Source organism: Sminthopsis crassicaudata, chromosome 1, assembly GCF_048593235.1.
Source record: "Sminthopsis crassicaudata isolate SCR6 chromosome 1, ASM4859323v1, whole genome shotgun sequence".
NCBI lineage: Eukaryota > Metazoa > Chordata > Mammalia > Dasyuromorphia > Dasyuridae > Sminthopsis > Sminthopsis crassicaudata.
The window spans coordinates 621,947,146-621,969,671 of NC_133617.1; the positions used below are offsets into that span (position 1 = coordinate 621,947,146).

General features: G+C 35.1%; 1 protein-coding gene across 2 annotated transcripts in view; it reads right to left on the reverse strand.

Annotated features, from left to right (window-relative positions):
- Positions 1-22,526, reverse strand: part of EGFLAM (EGF like, fibronectin type III and laminin G domains) — a 244,052-nt gene that overhangs the window by 82,706 nt on the left and 138,820 nt on the right. For both annotated transcript variants that reach the window (XM_074282625.1, XM_074282626.1), the window contains exon 7: positions 15,507-15,673. In XM_074282625.1, the coding sequence (XP_074138726.1) occupies positions 15,507-15,673 (167 nt within the window). The remainder of the gene's footprint in view (positions 1-15,506; positions 15,674-22,526) is intronic.

The window sequence follows — 22,526 nt, forward strand, 5'->3', positions numbered from 1 at the left end:
TATTTACCTATCATCTTTTGTCTTCACCAGGTGCGCAGCCTGTCCTTTTGCTCTATATACATCTCTCCAATGTCAATTTTTACTCATGTTTTTCAGGCTTTTCATTCATTATATTTTGCAGTTTGACCTATCTGACTTTACATTGCTCTTTATGCAAAATTCATTTTCAATTCTTTGGAGACTGTTGTGATTCATGTCTCATAGGCACAAACAGCACAAGTAGATCATTGATATTAAAAAAAAGGTAGATCTTTGTTGTTGTTGTTGTTGTTGTTGTTGTTGTTGTTGTTGTTGTTTTAAGATTTGGGGCTTTTATGGAACTTTACAATTTCCTAAAAATGATCCAGTTTGTTTTTGTCTACTTTTAAAATTCCAGACCCTGTTTGTTATTCATTTATAGTATTTATCCAGATATATACATTGATCAACAAGCTTCATAGGTTGCCATGACAATGGCATTCATAATCTAGAAAATAGGTAGCCTTCATCCACTTGGTGTTTTGTCTTGAGAGTATAGGATACATATAATATTATGATATTATAACCTTAGAGCTAGAAGGAATTGTTTGTAGCAGTGTTTGAGTAACTATAAATCTCTTCCAAGAGGCTCTGGGATTGATATGGCACCCACAAAAACAGGAGCATCTGAAAGATTTTAACTTGAAACTGTTGGATCTCCTGTATTACAGTAGTGAACAATTTTGACCAGCAAGCTTTTCCTTGTTTTATGATTCGCCTTATGGCTATAATTTGAATGCTATTGAACATGGTTGCTACTCTTCTAAGGACTCTTGATGTTTTTGTATCATGGACTCTTTTATCTGTCCCAAAAGTTGGTTAGTTGTATTGCTGTATGAGTGTTTGCAGACAGGAAGACTTCAATTATATGCATTCTAGTAGTCGATCTAATAATTTTAATAATTTCAAAATAATGAGAAGCTTGAATGACATTTCAACATATCTGCAACAATGTTAATGTGATGAAAAAATATTGTGATTTCTATTGATGACAAAGTCATGGGTACAGCTGGGAAAGGATGTGGCATGTATTCAAAATTAAAGGAAAAATTAAATTTCAGTGAAGTCAGTGATAGTAATAATAAAATAATTTTTCCCTTACAAGTTCATAGAATCCTCTAAAATCTATATCTATATTCTAAGGTTTAGAATCCTTGCTCCATTGTTATATCTTACATCAAATCTTGAATGATTCTGATGGTTGGATAAAGGATACCTTGTTGGAAAAAAGCATGGAAGCTTATAGCATGAAAGCTTTAGTTGTACTAGGAAAATTAAGAATTAATGTTGTTTTAGTGGCCCTCTTTTTTAGTTTGCAATATCCCTTAAATGTACTTGGAATTATCTTGTCTTAGTTTGGTATCTCACCAATCCATCTATCTCTAAAGTGGTTTTATTTTCCACTGCTTCTCTCTGCTTTAAAAACTGATGTTAATCTGATGTAATAGCATTGGAACATTCCAGAAAAGCTTTGTTTGCATTAATAGTAAAGTCAAATAAACTTATTTGAGCATTCAAAAAAGATTGGGAGGAATGGTTAGTGGGAGACAAAGGGACAGTTAACACTGTAGAGCAAATTAACATTTCAAAAAGGAAATTTCGCCATTTTGTCTTGAACTTCAGGAGAATCTGAACAACAATAGTTGGCTAACAAAAGAAAGAACTGAGGAAGAAAACAAGAGAATTATACTTCATGGTACAATGAAAAATGTGCTAAATTAGAATTATAGGAGCTGGATTTAAATCCCATCTCTTCCCCTTACTAGCTAGGTGACCATGGGAAAATAAATTAATCTCCCTAGGTCTTCATCTGCAAATCTGAAAGGGTTGAATTAAATGAAATCTGAATCCCTTTTCAACTCTCATCTATGATCCACTAATCTCAAACCCATTGTAGTCTGTCCAGATTAGCTGGTATATTTGGTTCTTCCCACGTTTTGGTAAGAACATTAACAAGATGGTGTGTGTTCAGAAGAGAGTGATCAGCGTAATAAAAGAATATGAGAATAGTCTATGTCATCAGTTGAAGAAACTAGAGACCTTTAGTCTAGAGAAGAGAAGATTTGGGGTGGAGAAACATGATAGTTATATGTAAGGGCATATTGGAGCCCACTTGAACTGGCTTTCTTGGGTTTATTGCTCAGATTGGGCTGAATTTTCAACATGAGCATCTAGATCTCAGAAATCAGCAAATGCTACAAATCAGAACTTGATTTATTCTTGTATTGATTTCCTAGTCTAAGAAAGTAATGGAGAAAATGTTAATAATAAAGATTAAAGTGTGTTGTGAATACATTATTTTTTAAAAAATCAGAGATCTAGTTGTTAAACATTTATCAACATACTACTGGTTTTTAAAAAGTACTTGAAAGAAGTATTGGTTTGGTTTGATCCAATAGAACTGAGAGCAATGGAAGGAAGTGGCAAAGAAGCAACTTTTTTTGTTGTTTGATATAATGAAAAATTTCTTAATAATTTAAGTTGACCAAAAGTTAAATGGTAGCTAGTACCCCACAACTGGAAGTCTTCAATGGAAGCCAAATGACTACTTGTCAGAGATATAGTGTAACAATAGGTTGGACCTCCAAGGCCCTGCCAAGTCTTTAATTTTATGAAGGGCCATTCATTTAGAAAATTTTTAATGAGGACTTAATGTGCGTTAGTTATGATCATAGATTCAGAGATGAATAAGTCATAGTTCCTGCTTTCAAGAGGAATAGATCTATGAGAAGTGAAAGGATTCAAAGGATTAATACAATGACAATAGAAATGAAATGGAGTGAATCTATTATAATTATCTATAAACAGTATATGAGTTTGAAATCATCTTTTCTATAATGAAAAGCTTTGCTGTGCCTTTCAACCTGATTGGACAATAACAAATATGTATTTTCAGTATGATTAGGTAAGATTAAGACATGACCATATATATATAATATATATATATATATATATATTTTTTTTTTTTTTCCTATTTAAATTCATGATCATGGCTTCCTGAGAGTCCTAACCAATTGAGGTGAGAAGTCCTGACAAATAGGAATGTCATAAACAACTACATAAGTGTCTTTTTAAAAATTAAATGGTAAAACTTTTTAAAAAATAAGAACCTTTATTTGGAAAAAAAGGACCAGAAATAAATGATGAATATAGTAGAAAAGGAATAAATGTTAAGCAAAGAAAAGCATTCTATCTGCCTATTATACCTTGGAAATTATTTAAACCAAAAACCTATAAAGGAAGCATTGGAATAGTACATAAAAAGGCCTCCTACAGAGTCTCAGTAAACACTGATGACTGATTGAATAGATACTAAAGATGTCTGAACATCAGAGAAGCATTTTCTAAATTTAGAATCATTTTGTTCTTCTTTCTTTACAAGAAAACTCGTTTTTTTCTTCCCATTTCCTTCAATGTCCTCCCTCACTCCCTTCCCAAGTAATAAAAGAAAGAGGAAAAAAAAACATGTGGACTATAAGTAAATATATGCTGATGTTAGGTAATTCTCCTGCATCTTAGATAGGCAAAAAATTCAAAAGAGTAATTAATGGGTACCAGGTATTTAAGCAACAAAGTGAATCATTTCCTTCTAAGCAAATAAAGTTGTGAAAATGTATGCTAATTAGATTTACATGTAGCCAAGTATTCACAAATCAATGGAGAGATTACCTATGGTAGGCACATTAAATCCAGAATCACATTTAAAATTATGTTTATGCACATATACCTAGCACTTACCATGCATGTTTATTCTATATTAACAATGAAACAAATGATATGTTCTTTCTTCTATTTTTCTTTCAGCTGTCATAAATCCATAAGATTTACAAATTGTGTGCTAATCAATGAAATCCACCAATTTATATGCACATCCCAACCTCCATAAATGTTACTCCCTATGGTTCAGAGTTAGCAATCCCTCTCCTTTCTCATATTTCTCCCTCCTGAGAGAGCCAGAGGTTTGTTTGAATATTGTAGCAATGCTGGTTCCTTTGAAGTTGTTATTTAGTTAAAACTTCTATGTAAAAATTGCGTTCCAGGAATGGACTTCAGAATGTAAGACAACCTCATTACTATGCATTACCTAATTTCTTCTGAATTGGACAAAAATTGATATTGCTACAGAGATATCCAAATTCTTCCCTACACTCTGACTGGTGAGAACAATAGACTAGTAAATGGAGAATACTCCCTTTAGTAAACTTATAACTATGAATTTGTGTACTTAAGGCCACAAAAATTCATCTTTAGTTAATGGGGGAAGAGTAGTGAAGACCTGGAAAGAAACTGGTTTTGACAGTACCTCCCCTCCCCTGAGTCTGCTGATAGCCCCTTATTATTCTTGCTAATTAAGTGCTAAATTCTGCTATTTCCATACTCCTGAAGGACTAAGAGTATAACTAATACCTTCTAAATTCTGCATCTTGGGATATAGTCCCAGTCCCTTAGGCTCTCCCTCCTAATTAAAATTCTGCCTTTTGGTTAATCTTCTGTTGGTCAAAACAAGATAATTCAGCACTATTATTATTTTCTTTCTCCTTTCTTTTCTTACCCAACTAGTGTTATTTAGATTCTCCTGAAGTTCAAGAGAAAAATGGCAAATTTTTTCTCTCTTTATTGTTAAACTGCTTTACAAGTCTTAATTAAGTTACTTTGCTTCTCCCCACCCTTTTTCTAAATGTCCAAATGAGTCTATTTGATTTTACTATTAATCTAAGCAAAGCTTTTCTGGAATGTTCTAATGAGATAACACCTAATAGGGGGAGGGAGAGTGCTATGAATTTTTCTTTTCTGTTTCTTAATATAGACATTGCCCCTCAGGGATGCAGAATACTGTAGAAAGAACACTGAACCCCAAGCCAGGAGACCAGCTGGATTCTCATTTCAGCTCTTCCTCTAACTAGCTATGAAACTTTTTAGCAAGTTACCTTATTTTATGGAGCTTTTTGTCCTTATGTTTTTAAAGAAAGGGTTGATCTAGATCAGGAAGTTTTCAATCTGAGGCATGTATATAGATCCAGGGAATATGAATAACCTATTAAAAGGGTTTGGGGAATATTTGGCAAAAAAATATCAGATACTAATGAAATCAATTGGAACTAATTTTAAATTAACAGTCCTTTATTTTATTTCTTATATATGCATATGCATATATAAGCTCTAGAATTCATTTCTCTGAGCAGAAATGGAAGGTTTTTCTTATGTGTATATCCATAATAAACTCAATAATGTATTTCCTTTCATATTGAATAGGATGAATGGGAAAGTTAATTTAAAGCCAAAGAAAGCCAAGAATAGAAAAAAAAAGATTGGTAACTTTTGATCTAAGCAATCTCTAAATTTTTCGCCTCTCTATGATTCTTTTAGTTTTAGAAAAAGTAACTGAGTTAAATACTCCTCATTGAAAATAAGAATAAAACACAGTTTAAATTCATGTTTGTCCCCCTCTGCTGTTAACTTTTGGGGACTAAAGTCTAAATACATTGTCTTTATGGGTAAGGGAATATTTTCCCATATTTTTCTCATGTTGAAATGTCAGTAAGTCAATGAACATTTATTAAATGCCAATTGTGTAGTAGAAAATTGTGAAGCCTTGAGGATACAAAGAAAGACAAAAGATAGTCTCTGCTCTCAAAGAGCTGCACCTGATAATTCATAATAATACCTTTCCCTTTTAATTTTGCTTTCACATGCTTATTTCCTGTGGTCTTTAGAATAGTTCTCTGAGGAATATATTATCTAAATTAGATATTAGTATTCATCTTTTACAAATGAAGAAGTTGAGGCATTCCAAAGTCACATAGCAAATAAACAGAACAATCAAGATTCAAGAGTTCTTTTAGTAAATCCCAAGTTTATTCTACATGCACTGAATGTTAAGAAACCTGAATCTTGATTCTTCATTTTCAGTCATAGGTTTCTTCTATTATGGACAGCTGAGAATGCAGTAGATATAGGCTCAGTCTGGAGTCAGGAAGAATCATTTTTCTGAGTTCAAATCTGACCTCAGGCATTTACTAGCTATGTGATCCTGGGCAAATCATTTTATCCTATTTACCTTAGTTTCCTCCTCTATAAGATAAAACTGAAAAAATAGCAAACTATTCCAGCATTTCTCCCAAGAAAACCCCAATGGGATCACAGAGTTGAACACAACTGGAATGACTATACAACCAAAGAATGTAAGAATCTTAAGGATAGAGATTCTTTATTTATCTTTAGATCCTTGCAACCTAGAACAGTGCTTTTGTATCCTTGGAGACAGAATTAATAAATGCTCATTTGTTGATGGATTTATTCATAGCCTTAGAAGAACAAATATTTCAGAAACCAAGATGTATTTCTGGATGGGAGGTAAGAGATTTTCATAGGCAGTGAGGAAATAAAGATCATCTTTCGGGTCTTTTGAGTTATTCCAGAATTCAGTTCTGTGATTGTAATGGATAAATATGAGAGATTATGATGGGTAAATACTTCATAGGATTCCCAGAAAGAAGTTGGTTTTTATAGGGTCCTGATTGCCTCACTATCAAACAAGAGTGTGAAAATACTTATTTGCTAACATCCCCTTCTCTCCAACACTGCCTTTGACGATTCATAGGTTGTTGCTAAAAATGGGCCCTGACCAAAGGATGGGAAGGAATAAAAGGAAACTATTTGTTGCTCTATGTCTGAGGACAATCATTCAACAATATAAGAATGCTGAAGCTTGGCCCTGGGGAGCTACAAAGGAAAGGAAAAACTTGGTTGCTGCCTTCAAAAGGGGACTGGACATAACCAGATTCACACACATAAACATGCGTGACAGAAACACATAAACATATACTCAACTAGCCACAGCTGTGCATAGTTAAACACAGAAATGCCTGAGTAGCCAGAGAAATAAGGAAGGAGAAAAACTAGGGATATAGCAAAGGTTGTGGAAGATCTAAGAAATATTGGTGAGGAAGGCAAGTTCTGAAAAAAAGGAATCTTTGGGAAGGGTTGTATAGCCAAAAAAAATCATTTCCTCAAAATTCTGTGGTTTAAAGACATTTGTCCAGCCTAGTTAGAACCATAGGAATTGAACTGTATTAAGTGAGAACATATAAATGATTATATTAATGCTTAAGAAGAAATAATGGCTCAGAGAGAAATTCTGGCCTAGAAATATAACAAAGATGGAAGATTATAATCACAGAGCTCTGCTTCTGTTGAGTGGGACAACAGGAGGGAAAAGTAGAGAGAATCTAGGATTACAATCTAGGCCTATGTGCCTAGAACAGAGGAAAGAATAGGCAGGAAACAAGAGCCTAGAGAATATGGCCTGAGTTGGTGTTCAGGAAGCTATGAGGAAAGTGGTTTTGAGATGAAACTATGAGGGTAGATCTGGAACTTTCTGACAATGAAATAACTAATAATAGTTTAGTTTTATCACTGAAGGTAGAAGTAGAGACCTAATTGCAAAGAAAATAATGACCTCAAATTTAGGAAGTAGAGACTAAAAGAAGAAAGCCTAGAAGACATGGGAATGATGGTTTAAATTTGGATCAGGCTAACACTAATAGAAACCTAGGTACCTGAGATAAGGTGTTATCTGAGGAATGGAGTTTTACTTAAGCAGTCTGGAATCCTGAGCCACAGAGAGTTGAAGAGATGAACGAAATACTCTGGTAACCATAGGATGGTTGATTTTCACACTCTTCTAGTGTAATACATGCATCTGGGACCATCACCTATGTTTTGCCATTGACTCCAATGACTCTGAGAAGACTAAGGTTGATTTTATACAGAACTGCCTCACTTAAATCTAATTTATTTCAAATCAAGAATTCTGGAATCATAGACAGGAACCCATGGAATGAATATACATATAAGATACTGAGCTCATCATCCTTGACCTCTAGAACTTGTAACTTTAGTGCAGAGGTAGGGAAACATTCAAGACCCTTGAAATCATTTGCAAAATCAACTGAAAGCTAGGTTTCAACAACTTCCACTGCTTGAGTTCTCTAAGTTGATAATTTTGGATGTCCCATGAATGATAAACATCCAAATGACTCTTGACAGAAAAAAAAAAAGGTTCCCTCTATTCCTGCTTTACAGACTGCAGAAAATGGGCCTCCCCTGTGAGAGATCACTCAGTCTTTAAATTTAAACTTGCTCTCAATGGTAGAACTCTTTACCTTTGTGTAGTTTTTGGTATAGGAATCTATGAAACTTCTCAGATTTCTGTTTGCTGTTTTATTTGGATAAATAGGTTTATCTGTTCTTTACTATTCATTTTTGGTTTTTTGCTTTCTTAGAAGGAGGGGTGATTTAACCAACTACTATTTGATGAAAAGATGGTAAATACACACACACACACACACACACACACACACACACACACACACACACACACTTTACACCAGTAAATAAAGGTAGCTTCAGCCTACAACTAGCTGCTCTCTATGCTTCCAGACTCTTCTTTCTTCTACTATAAAAATGCCAAAATAATCTTCCTAAAGTATACCTTTCACTATATCATTCCTTTTCTCAAGAAGACTCAGTAGCTCCTTCTTGTCTTGAGGATAAAATACAGACTCCTCACCCTGACATCAAAGCTCTATTCAACCTGGCAAGAGACCATCTTTCCTACAATTCATATTCCTTTTTCTCACATACTCTCTTTCCTTGCCAAATTGGCTCTCTTGCTGCTCTTAGATATATATGACAGTCCATCTCTTTCCTCTGTGATTTTGCATAGATTGTTCCTCTTTTTTACTTCTGCTGCTTATAATCCCTACCACCTTTCAGATTTAGTTAGGTGTTACCCTAATTGGTTTTGTGTGTGTGTGTGTGTGTGTGTGTGTGTGTGTGTGTTACCCTAATTGTTAATGCTCCTCCTTCCCTTCTGTTTCACTACTCCATTTCAGAAAGGGGAGGATACTATTTGTTTTATTTTCCATATTTTTTTTTGTTTTCATATCTCTGAGCACATGGTTCATTTCTCCAGTAGGATATAAGCCTCTTAAAAGCACAGATTGTTTTAGTTTTGTTTAAATATCCCCATTTCCTAGCATAGTACCTTGCAACAGTAGGCCTTCAACAAATGATCCTTGAATTAAATTGTGGTTTGTTCCCTGAGTTCTTCAAATAGTAGGAAAATGAATAGTGAATATAGAGCATGGATGTTTGAGGTAGACAGGAGAAGGAGAAAGCTCCTGGATTCTGGAGCTAATTTCTCCTTTTTTGTCATTCCTGTGATGGCATTAATATCATGCTTTGCTAAATCTCAACCCTGCCAACTAATATTAAAAACTAGAATTATTTTCTAAGATACTTTGCAAGAGGAGAAAGGCCATGTAGTATAATGGATAGAGGATCAGCATTAAATTCAAGAACACCCCGATTCAAGTTTTATCTTTGACACATACTGGCTTTATGATTATTCTAAGAATTTTGGTTTCAAAATAGGTGATAATCTGGATTTTAAAAAAATTCCTCACTGGCAAATTACCTCCATCAATGAAATCACAGGTTGAAATAATAAAATGTAGGTTAAAAAAACTGAAACAAAGTTAGTAATGTAGCAATATAATGTAGCATGGGGTGCCATGGTTTATTTTTTAGGAGGCTAGCAAGGAAGATGATTATATGGGGAGAGATTTGGGTGAGTTATGATCTTTCCTCCTCCTTGCCTCCTTGGAATGTTTGGGAGTATAAATAAAACAACAGATGGGGAAGCTCTTTGCACAAAAAGATTCCTAAAGTCAAGGCATCCTTTAGAATCATGGAGTCTACATTTTCTGTAATGAGAAGTGCATAGGAGGAAAGCACTGGGTGGGCTATTAAAGCCTTATTATCCATAGGTTTGACTCTATTGGTGAATTTGCTACCAGGGTGGAGTATTAAAAGTTTCCGGAACCTCTCAAAATGCTAGTCCATGCCACCCCAAACCAGGGAACCATTAATGTCAAACCTGGATTTAATCTTCAATTAACTAAAAACAATGGGTCTATGTTTTTTGTGACTAAACTCAAGAAGGCAGCAGTGATCTTCCAATTACAGTGATGAAGCTCTTAATAGGCACAGGAGGAAATCAATCCCTTCCTTATTAGCAGAATAGAAGTGTTATCTTTCCTGCTGGAAGAATGTGAATGTCCTGGACTCAAGATAAACAGGAAATGGATGAGAACCAGGTGGGAGTGCTGAGGATGGTTCAAGCCAATATCAAATTCCTGCTGAGTTCTCTGTACCTTAGAGGTCTCCTTGAACATTCTGTTCTGGGGCTCAGCTAGAGTAGTGTGCAAGTACATGGCATAGAAACTATCCCGTGGTCAGATATCCAACTGGATAAATGCACACCTAGGAAAACAAAAAAGCCTAAGAGAGTGAAATAACTCTGATGAGGAGTAAGAGAAGAACTAGCCTGTAGGCCAGGAAAGGTAGTTAGAGGAAAGAGCCAGTACATCTTCCAAGACTCAAGAGCTCTTGGATTATGGTCCAGGGGCTATTTCAGGAAGCTTGGAACTTTGGTAACTGCTGTAAAAAGTCCCTGGTTTTGAAACAAATGAACTATGGAAATAAGGCTGCTGAGCAGAAAAGTTAAATCTCTCAGAATCAAATGTTTTCAACTACTTGGGAGGACCCAGTCATTTGCAAACAACTGGAATGATAAGAACAATTTTCGTAGCCAGTTATTATGAAAGTGTCCTCTCTAGGGATCTCCACTTTTACAATACCATTTAGGCATTATTTTACTTGCAAGATCAAGAAATTAGAAACACTGAGAACACTGAACATAGATTTGTTTTAAGAATAGATCAAATTCCAGGCCTTTTATTATGCTATTTTGCCTCCTACTTAGGTCAGAAGTTAAATGTCTTCTTCTGCAGAATTCTACAAGGGTGTATGAAAAGAAAATATAATTCCCACTACTTTTTCTTTTTGCTGAGACAGTCGGGTAAGTGACTTGCCCAGGGTCACATAGCTAGAGAGTGTTGTGTCTGAGACCAGATTTGAACTAAGGTCCTCCTAACTTCAGGACTGGTGCTCTATCCCCTGTGCCACTTAGCTGCCCCTCCCCACTACTTTTTAAAAAGAAAGTTCTCTCTGAACAGGATTATAAGAATGTTATGGTGCAGCAGTTTTCAAAGTATGGTCTGCAGACATCTAGGAGCTCTTGAGCCTTTTTCATGAGGTCCCTAAAACTCTTGAAAGGGGCTCTCGAAACTAAAACTTTATTCATAATAATATCAAGGTGTTATTTGCCTATTGAAATATTTTTTCCTCTTATTACAACATAGCAATACACTAACCATATCATTATTTTATTTCATATATTGACTATATATACATATTGTATTTCATATTCTTCTTTTATACATATTCTCCTTAACTGAAACAACTGATCACAATAGATTGAATGCAGAAATAGATATGTAGCTGTATTCTATTAAGTCAGACAATAAAGAGATTGATGAAAATATTTTAAATGATGCTAATTCCCCTAATTTTTCTTTTGGAAAATAATTTTCATAAATATTAGATTGTGTTAACATGTAGTGGGTTTGTCATTATTTTAAAACAAATAAGCATGTATTTTAAAATTTATCAGTTTTAATTTTTAATACAGTAAATATTGGTAGCTAACTGCTAAATAAACAAAAGCTCTTTGGGATTCCTATTTATTTTTATAGTGTAAAGGGGTCCTGAGACCAAAAAAGATGAAATGATCTAGTAGAGCCATCCTTAAGAGTCATGAAGGTCTGGCTTTGTATGATGTCTCCCATGAGTAAAACCTACCCTATCTAAGATAAGTTTATTCTTCTAGGTCTTTATGGACTTGGGGGCACATAAGATCCCTTCTAGCTCTAAATCTATGATGTATGACTATTCATAGGTAAGTGGGAAGTTTTAAGCTGTCCCAGATGTTCAAATCTACTTTGTTGGAAATGAGAAATTCATACAAAGAATAATAGCCAGGCCTCAGCTCTACTAAATGAGGGACCTAAATTAGGTGCTCTTTTAAGTTTTTTCTAATTCTATTGTTCTATGACCCATTGGATTAAGTCATGGATTCTTTACTTAGGATACATTAACCCCGAAGGATTATGTGGATAAACTTGGAGATATAAATATATACATATATGTATATATATTTATATCTATCTATCTATCTATCTATATATATATATATACACACACTTACAAACATACATATTTATATTTGTATCCTTCCTCCGCCTTCCTTCCTTCCTTTATTCCTTCCTTCTTTCCACCTTCTCTCTTTTTCTCCCTCTTGCCTCCCTCCCTCCTTTCCTTCTTTCTATCCTTCCCTCTTTTCTCCCTCTCTCCCTTCTTCCTTCCTTCCTTTCTTCCTTCTTTCCTTCCTTCCTCCCTCCCTTCTTCACTTTCTTCCTCCTTCTTCCTTCCTTTTCTTCTTCCCTCCCTCTGTCCACATAGGGGAAAGTGAGGCAGGTGACCTTGCACAGTCCACCTTCGTTTAAATCCACTTCACTTGCATGTCATGGCACTATCTCTCTGATATTATTATCCTTTTAGAGAAAAAGCAAAAACAACAACAACAACAATAATATTACATATTATATTTAAATGTAAATATATAGAACATAAATTATAATTAATTAAATGTAATAACAATGTGCACATTTGGTTTCCTTTGAAATCCAATGTATTTTATTTTATGTATTTAAACATATTACTCTGAGAAGGCTTCACCAGACTGACAAAAGATGCAGGACACTGCCCCCTTCCCCTAGATATTAAGAACCCTTAGACTAAAGGAAAGTGAATATGGGAATATTACTTAGTGAAAGGATATAAGGGTTCATGGATTGGGGAAAAGACAAAGACTGGGGTAAAATACTGTTTTGCTGTTATTTTGCTCAACTGAAAATTAAAAAGAACAAATAAACACTGTCAAGTTTTCATTTCTCAGTTTTCCCCTACCCCAGTCCTTAAATTTTGAAACTCTGGGCAAATGTAGTAGTATGAATTTGCTTATTCTTCTAACAAGAACAAAGAATACTTTTAAGATTTCTCTAAAGCTATAAACCTTCTTCCACTTTTGGAAAAAACAGTGAGTTTTTTTTTTCTAATTTTGTTTTAGTTTACAAATGTCTGAGGACTTTTAATTTCAATTTCCATGCTACTTCCTCTCCCTTAGCCCCTATCTTTTTGCCATGGCATGTCATGATAAGCATTATTCCTCTCTCCCCTTTCCAACTCTTGTTCTGAGAGTTGTCATTAAACCAACGTTATCACTCCTGAAAATGAACCTTCCCCATCCAAAACACTATTCCCTTGTAACTATTCTCCTATATAATGTTTTTTCCCTTTCTAGGATATAACCTTCTTGAATTCAAGGGTTGTCTTGTTTGTGCTTGCATTTTCATTCCCAGTACTTAGTATAGTGTTTGTCAGTTAGTAAGATGCTTAACAAATGCTCATTCATTCATTCACTTAAAAGCCAATCTTTACAAGATCTTAGAATACTAGATTTGGAGTCCAATCTTACCCAAATTATGTGTCTCCCTACAACTATCATCTCGTGTGTGTGTGTGTGTGTGTGTGTGTGTAGGTCCCTAGCTTCCTTCAAAATCCTGATAAAATCTCATCTTCTACAAGAAGTCCTTCTTGGTCCCCTAGAGTCTTCTCTCTGATAAGTATTGCCTATGCATCCTTCATATAGCTTACTTGTACATAGTTATTTGATGTTGACTCTTCCAGTAGACTCTGAGCTCCTTGAGAGCAGAGACTGCCTTTGTTTGGATCCCCAGCACTTAGTACAGTACTGGCACATTATGTATTAATTGATTTTATGTAATTATTTGTATTAACATGTATTAATTGATTTGTTAGGAAGTGTTTAAGGTAGGATTTGAATGCTGCTATTTCTGACTTCCTGCTTGTAATCATGCAGGAAGTAGCATTTTGGGAAGCTAAGTGGCACAAACACTAATAAAGAAGACATGAGTTCAAATCTGGCCTCAGACACTTAGCTGGGTGACCCTGTAACTTAATCCTGTTTGCTTTAGTTTCCTCATCTGTAAAACGAGTCAGAGAAAGAAAGGGCAGGCTATTTTGGTATTTTTGCCAAGAAAATCCCAAATAGGGTCACAAAGCACCAGACAGAACAGTAAACTGAATAATTTCTGACTTGCAGTTTGTTGCTCTTTCTAACCCTATGCTATTTTTCATTTTTACAAATATTGAATCTAAGACTCAGGGAGATTAAGTGATTTGTCCACAATTATACAGATAGTAAGTGAAGAGGCAGGATTCAAAGTCATTCCTTCTTCCCATCTCCCTCCCCATTCAATGCTTTTTTTTTTCTGCTGTATCACAAGGACTTTCTTGGGAAAGCTGAGAAGTACAAGGGCATCCTGAAGAAAGGGTGCAAAATCTCACAAACAGAAGACTGGACAAGTGGATATTTTTCCTCAAAATATTTAAGGTATGTAAACTTGTGATGATCAAGAAGATGTAGTCTTTCTCTCCTCTCCTTTCCTAGAAAAGAATTCCTATACAAATGATGGGATATTATTCAATCCAATCCAATTTAATAATATTATAATTGAGCAAACATGTATTAAGCAACTACTATGGACAAGGTGTTAGGATAAGACTTGGGTGACTGTCTTTGTTTGGACCATTAATGCCATACAGGATAGGATATGTTGTTTGGGTAGCTATAGGCTTGAATAAAGGTTTCATTGATACTGCAGGGTAATCATCTAGGGGATTGATTTGTATTTGAATATCAATGGCTTAGAGCTGAGAACTCATCCTAAAAGAGCCTACTTTCTTTAGAACCCCATGTCTCTTCCCACCTTTACCCCCACCACTCTTCTATTCCATAATGGATCTAAGATTAACTTAATTCCTCCAAGGATGAAGAAGGAATGTGGCTGAGTTCCATCTTGCTGTGTGTACTTAAGCCTGCATTGCATTCATGAAAGAAAACTGACCCCAAGTCCCATAAGGACAATCCAAAAATAAATTTGTCAGTGACCTCCAGTGCAGGAACAGAAAGGGAAGACCTTTGTTCCAGGCCTCTCTCACCAGATGCTCATCTTCTACAGAACTGAAAAAAACTCTAGGGAGAAAAGTCCTTGTGGGAATGTCAGATTCTAGACATGTGCATTCGGTAGGGTCCTAAGAAAACTCATTTCAAGACTTCAAGGCAGCTCTGCAACACATTTACTATTACTCAGATAAGAAAAGTAGTTCTATACTGTTTTAATCAGAGAGACAATCAAAAAAAGAGATTAAAAATTCTTCCTTCAGTTCTTTGCAAAAGTGGGGGACTATGGATATAGAACACAGAATATACTATCAGGCTTGGTTGATACCTTCATCCCCCTCTTACTTTTTTATTCTTTATCAATACAAATGACTCTCTAGGTGGTGGAGGGGAGACATTGAAAGGAGAAGGTGATGTCAAGAAAAAATATATTAATAAACACTAAAAAAAAAAAAAGAAAATCTGTTCTACTCACTGAAGGTTCGTATGGTGTCACTAGGCTGGCTGCGGGAGCTGGCACCAAAAGCATTCACAGCCTTCACAGCAAACTGGTATTGGGTATCTGCAATGAGTCCCTTAAGAACCATGGAATCCATCTGGATCTGTTCTTTGATTAGAGTCCAACTGTTGTCGAAATCTGGCCTTTATCATTAAAAGAGAGAGAGAGAGAGAAAAGAGGAGGAGGAAGGAATACTTCAGAAATACCAGAAAAAGGAAAACTGTAAAAACCAACAATATTTGAGCTCTGGAAGCAATACTCATAAAAATGAATAACGGTTTCCTATCTAAAAAGTGACCTATATTATAAATCAGAGGCTGTGTATTTGTGGATTCTCACAATAAAACATACTGGATAATTTGTAGGATCAGCCTTAAAGTCAATTTAAAGGTTGTCTTCTAGCTCCTTCCCCTCTTCCACTTAGAATATGACTGAAAGATAATAGCAGTCCTGATAATCATTCAAGGACTCTTCTGTCCAGATGTTTCATAAATAAGCATCCACTCAGCAACCCCATCCCTTTCTTGGAGGTCAGGGAAACAGAGATGCAATCTATTCCCAACTTGCAGTTCATAAAACAAATAAAGGTTTTATAGGGTGGCTAATTGCACTAATCCCTATGAGGAAACCCTACAGATTCTTTCTGTTTTTGGCAAGTCTTTACTTGTACCTGAAATGTGAAAGGAGATTTAATAACCAGAGGTCTGATAGGGCACTAAATTTTCACATTTCAAGCAATCCACTCTATATAGAAAGGTAAAAATTATCCCAGGGCACCTGTCTTCCTTCAGGCACAGAACTTTCAAGTCAATCTTTGAATGGATCTTCTGCACAAAGAGAGCTGGGCAGGAGAGAATTAGGGCCCCTACAAACATCACACAGTCATGTGACAATTGTTTTTGGCATAAGGATGGCATCTGGGGATTATTTAGGCCCTTTGATTCTTATTTATTCATAGACACAGAATTTGAGTTCTGCAAAGGTCATCAGAGCTCATCTTTGACCTTTTATATGTAAAGAAATATGTCATGAAAGTAGATTATCCAACATCACACTGCTAGTTGGTGTCAGAATTGGGATTTGAATCCAGGGCTCCTGACAATCTTGTGTTAGCATGAAACCACCTAGTCTCTATTCATTTAGCAAGTACTTAATAATCTTCCCCCTTCTCATGAAACCATCTAGTCCCTATTCATCTGACAAGTATTTAACAATATTCCCCCTTCTCACCACTATTGCATGCCTAGAATTGTGCTGGGCTTAAACATGTTCTCCAGAATGAAAATCACAGGATCATAGATTTAGAGGCCATTATTCAACCCTTCTCTCCTCCTTCCTTTTGAAAATGAGGGAATGAGGCCCATAGAGATTAATTTACAGAAAGTCACACAGCTAGTGAGGATCTGAGGTAGGATTTCATTCATTCTCAAAAGCTATTCTTGAGGTTACCATTTTGGAAAGGCTGTTTTCCCAAGGATCAAATGAACATCACTAAATACCATCACAAATATTGCTACTACAATTATTATTTTAATTTACAGAAAACTTATAAGATTTGCAAGACACAATATATTATTTCTCTTTGAACCATACAGCAATCCTATTTGATCAGGATGACAGATACTCAGTTCAGAGGGATTTATCACTAGTAAACTTGCCAAGTAGTGATGAATTCCTCGGTCATGGCAAATCTTGACACAAAGAAAACTAAAAAAAGTCCCTCAATCAATCAATAAGCATTGAATTTTTACTTAATATGCTAAAAGTTGAGGATACAAAGAAAAAGCAGAAGCAACCTCTAGCCATAAGGAGCTTACATTCTAATGGAGAAGATAACATACAAATAAGTAAATATTATATATGTGCAGATTAGATGGAAGGTTAATTTGAGGTAGGGGGTTGCTAATAACTTGGGGGACTGGGTAAGGCCTTTGTAGAAGGTGCGTGCTTAAGCTGAATATTAAAGGAAATTGAGGTTCTAACAGAAAAGGAGGAGGAAGGAGAGAGAGAAAGGGAAAGAGGTTCAGAGAGACAGAGACAAAGCAGAGAGACAAACAGAGACAGAGAAGATCCGAGGCATTGATCAAAGTAGCTAATGCAAAGGTCCAAAAATTGGAAGATGGGGCATTATGTATGAGGAATAATAAATAAGCCACTGTCGACAGATCTTAAGAATGTGTAGAGAGAAGTAATATGCAAAGAAAACAGAAAGGAACAGTCAGTGTTATAAAGTATCTTAAATGCCAGTTAGAGGAATTTATATTATATTCTAGAGGTCAGATATAGTGTTTAACTTTTAGTCTTAGAGATTTACCTTTGACTCAGAAATGAAAGATGTTATAGTGAGTTTTTCTTATACTTTACAGAAAAATCACTTAGCTAGCTGGGTGATGAATGGATTGTATTGGAGTGAGAAAAAAATTGAGTCAGGAAGACCAGTTATAATAGTCCAGGTGAGAGACATTGAGAGCTTGAACAAAGGTGGTACCCATGTGAGTAGAGAGGGGAATTTATACAAGAGAAGTAATGGAAAAAGAAATGACGGGACCTGGAAACTCACTGACTATGTGGGGTGATTTAGAGTGAAGCATCAGGGTTGATAATGAGATTGAAAATTTGGGTGACTAGAAGGATGGTTGTACCTTCAGCAGAAGACAGTAAGAGGGAAGGGGGATTTGCAGGGAAAGCTTATGAGGTCTCTTTTGTACATAATGGGTTTGGGATGCCTAAAAGGAGGTTGATGATACAAGAATGGAACTTAGAAGGAAGTCTTTAGGGCTGGATAAATAGTCAATTGTATAAATACAGCAGTAACTATTGATAGCTAGCATGTATATAGCATTTTAATCTTTTCAAAGTGCTTTACAAATATTATCTCATTTGATCATCACAACAAACTGGGAGGTAAGTTCAAAAACTATCCCAATTTTGCACATGGAAAAACTGAGGCAGACAGAGGTTAAGTTTAAGGGTCACATAGCTAATATGTATCTTCCTGATTCTAAGTCATATACACTTTCCATTGCCTCACCCTGATGCCTTAACTCATATAAATGTAAGATCATATAATGAGAGATAGACCCAGAAAAGAGTCCTAGGATACATCATTTTTAGTTAGTGAGGATCTCATGGATGAAGACAGCTTGTGGAGCGGTCAAATAGGCAAGAGGAGAACCAGTAACAAAGAGACCATCTGACCTTTTTTAGCTTCTGTGGAGATAGCAGCAAAAAGGGAGCATAGACAGATGATATTAAGAACCACATAGTCTTATGGTAAGAACTATATGACTAAAGCAAAGAGGAGTAAGAAAAACCAGAAGATCATTGTGCACAGTAACAGCAGTGTTGTAATGATGATCAATTGTGAAAGACTTGACTACTCTCATCAATACAATGACCCAATACAGTTCTAGGGGACTCATGATAAAAAAAAAAATGCTGTCCATCTCCTGAGGAAAACTGAAGAGCTCTGAGTGCAGACTGAAGTAGGATTTTCTCACTTTTAAATTTTCTTGCTTTCTTTTGAAATATGGCTGGAAATGTTTTATATGATTTCAAATGTATAATTGATACCATATTGCTTGTCTTCTCAGTGGGTGGGGAGGGGAGAATGGGAATGAGGGAAAAAATGTGGAACTCAAGATTTAAAAAGAAAACAATGCCAAAAACAAACAAATAGCTTTTGTTTTAAATTTTAAAATTTAATTTTAAAAGAATCACATAGTTTTTAAACCATCCAAAAAGATTAATTTAAATGTTTGTACTCAAAATGTGAGATATTTGGTCAACAATCTCTGTTCCATGATCAGTATCATATCAATATTGGAAATTTATAAATATAATTTAAAAATGTAAGGAAGTTGAAACTAACCAGAGATGGATCTGAAGTCAAACAGTGAAGTGGATTTAATTATTACAATAATAATAATTAGAAGAGAATAGGATTTATCTGTTGAATAGGATGGAAAATGGGCATGGTAAATACATTTTATCAATGGGACCAAAACTTAATAAGAGCCCATAGCTTATATTAATATATACTATAAAACTCAGTCACTTCAATGTAAAGATGGGCAAAAGTAAGATCACAAAAATATGTTGGATAACATAATTCAAAGGTAAGAAATTAAAGAGTACAAGGCATCTAGATTATGCAAATATATCATGCTAATTAGCATAACAACACTTTTTAAAAGAAGAGTATTTGGAAGCATTGAATGTGATATTTTAAAAATGATATTACTTACATTTCAATAGACTTGATTGATAATCACTAGTTATCATTGTGGGATTAATTTCCAAATCAGCTTTAAGTATATAGCCAGTTTATTTTACTTGAATACAAATAAAAATTGATACCAAATTAAAAGAAGAAAAAAATGTGATGAATACAGTTGAAGACATTATTCCCTGAATAAGCTCTTGGAAGGCCCAAAATGAGAAATAGAACAGATATCAACAAAGATTATCACCAAATCTTAATGAAATTTAAGCAATATGAATCAATGCCTGCAACAAGAATACATCTGAAGGCTTGTGCAGGAGAAACAGTGCAGAGATATGTGTGATTGGAAAGGGAGTGAGCTAGCAAAAACAAGAAATTTGATGGACATCTTTGTATCCTCCATTGGAATTCATATAATGTCATATGATCTAAAGATCTCCAGCATGTTAAGAGGCCACTCTGTGGAGAATCAATGGAAATATATATACACATATATATGCATATAATCATATATATGCTCATATATAATTATATTTTTTTCCCTTGGGGGGGGGGTAAGGCAATTGAAGTTAAGTGACTCACTCAGGGTCACACAGCTAGGAAGTATTAAGTGTCTGAGATCAGATTTGAACTCAGGTCCTCCTGACTTCAGGGCTGGTGCTCTATCCACTGCACCATCTAGCTGCCCCTGGAAAGATATTTTTATGATTGGAGGTGGCTAGAACAAACAATGCATAGTGCTATCCTTAGAGTCAGGAAGAACTGAATTCAAATTCTACTTCAGTTATCCATTAGCTGTGTAGGCTTGGACAAACCATTTAATTTTTCTCAGACCCCTGTTTCCATATCAGTAAAATAGAGACAATGACAGCAACCATGTCTAGGATTATTGTGAAGATCAAATGAGATATGGAAAGTAAAGGCTATATAAATGTTAGCTCATTATTCACTTTACTATGTGCTTAGTAGATATTAAAATATTTGAAATCATTTCTGTCCTCAAAGAGTTTACAATTCAGTCAAGGACATGGCACACATATATATGACTGTTAAGAATCACTTTAACACAGTGTATGATAAAAGATCCCAATGTGGCTTCCAATCTTTTTCAAGAATGAAGATCTTTTAGAAGAAAACTTAGAAGACTTATATGAACTGATTCAAAATGAAGTGATCAAACTAGAAGAATATCGTACATAGTAACAACAATATTGTAAGGATGATCAACTGTAAAAGACTTCAATATTATGATCAATGCAATTACCTACAATAATTCCAAAGGACCCATGATGAAAAATGCTGTTCATCTCCGGAGAGAGAACTAATGAACTCTCAATGCAAATTACAGCATTTTTTCACTTAATTTTTCTTGCTTTTTTACATCATGGCTCATATGGAATAATAGGTTTTATATGAGTTCACATGCATAATGGGTATCATATTGCTTGCCTTCTCATTGGATGGGAAAGAATGGAGTGAGGGAAAAAATTTAGGCCTCAAAATTTTAAAAATGAATGTTAAAAACAAATTTTAAAAGAATAAGGATCTCTTTAATATAGGATAATATTACAAACACAAACATACTCCATGTAATAGCAATTGTACTGTTAGTATTGGTTAATGGGAAAAACGAGTGATGTAAAAGCAGCTACAAATTCAGTAACACATAGATTTGTATTTAATTAACCACAGAGACATCTACATTAATTTGAAAATAGAAATAATTATATGTGCAGGACATTTCATTTGCTCAGTCTGAGGAAGGTATGCCTATTTATTGATTGCTGAGCCATGCCACATATTTTGTGGTATTAAATAAAATTGAACATGATATCTGTTGTGAATATGTATTCATAGACCCTTGGTTTTAATCCTAGAGTCCTCTGAGGATGATTGACTTAGAGTGGGCAAATTAGGAACCACTAATTTGGCTAATATATACTACAGTTGGTCAGATTGCTAATTAGTCAAAAACATTTTATGTGAATTACTGTGTTAAGTAAGACAAAGTAAGACCAAGAAAGGCAAAAGACAGAATCTGCTCTTGAAGAGTTCACAGATTGTGGAGTTCAGAGAAAGTAAAGGCCATTATGGGCTAATATAGTAAGGAAAGGCCTTCTTAGAAGTTCTAGGAACTAAATTTTGAAGCATTCATGGAATTTGGATGGCAGTGGAAGGGAATGAAGTTTGAGAAGGAGAGTATAAATAGGATAATAGTATGAGCAGACTTGGGATGGATATAGCATGTTTAGGAGAAAATGTAGAGACATCTGACTGGAGGAATAATATTGGAGATTAAAAGAGAGAGAGAGAGAGAGAGAGAGAGAGAGAGAGAGAGAGAGAGAGAGAGAGAGAGAGAGAGAGAGAGAGAGAAAAGAGAGAGAGTGAGGAGAGAGAGGAGAATGAGAGAGAGAGAGAGAGAGGAAAGAGAGAGAGAGAGAGAGAGAGAGAGAGAGAGAGAGAGAGAGAGAGAGAGAGAGAGAGAGAGAGAGAGAGAGAGATTGAGATTGGCTGGAGGTAGACTGGTGGGATGAGGGAGACTTTGAAAGCTAAAAAAATAATTTTTTATATGCTAGACTGGTGGGATAAGGGAGCCTTTGAAAACTAAAAAAAGGAATAGCTTATATGCTATTCATGCAGATCCCTATTCACCCTCTTAATGCCTATCACTCATTTTTTCCATTAACCATTTACTAACAATACAACTGCTATTATATGGAGTATGTTTGTATATGTAATATTATCTTTTATTGAAGAGATCCTCATTTTTT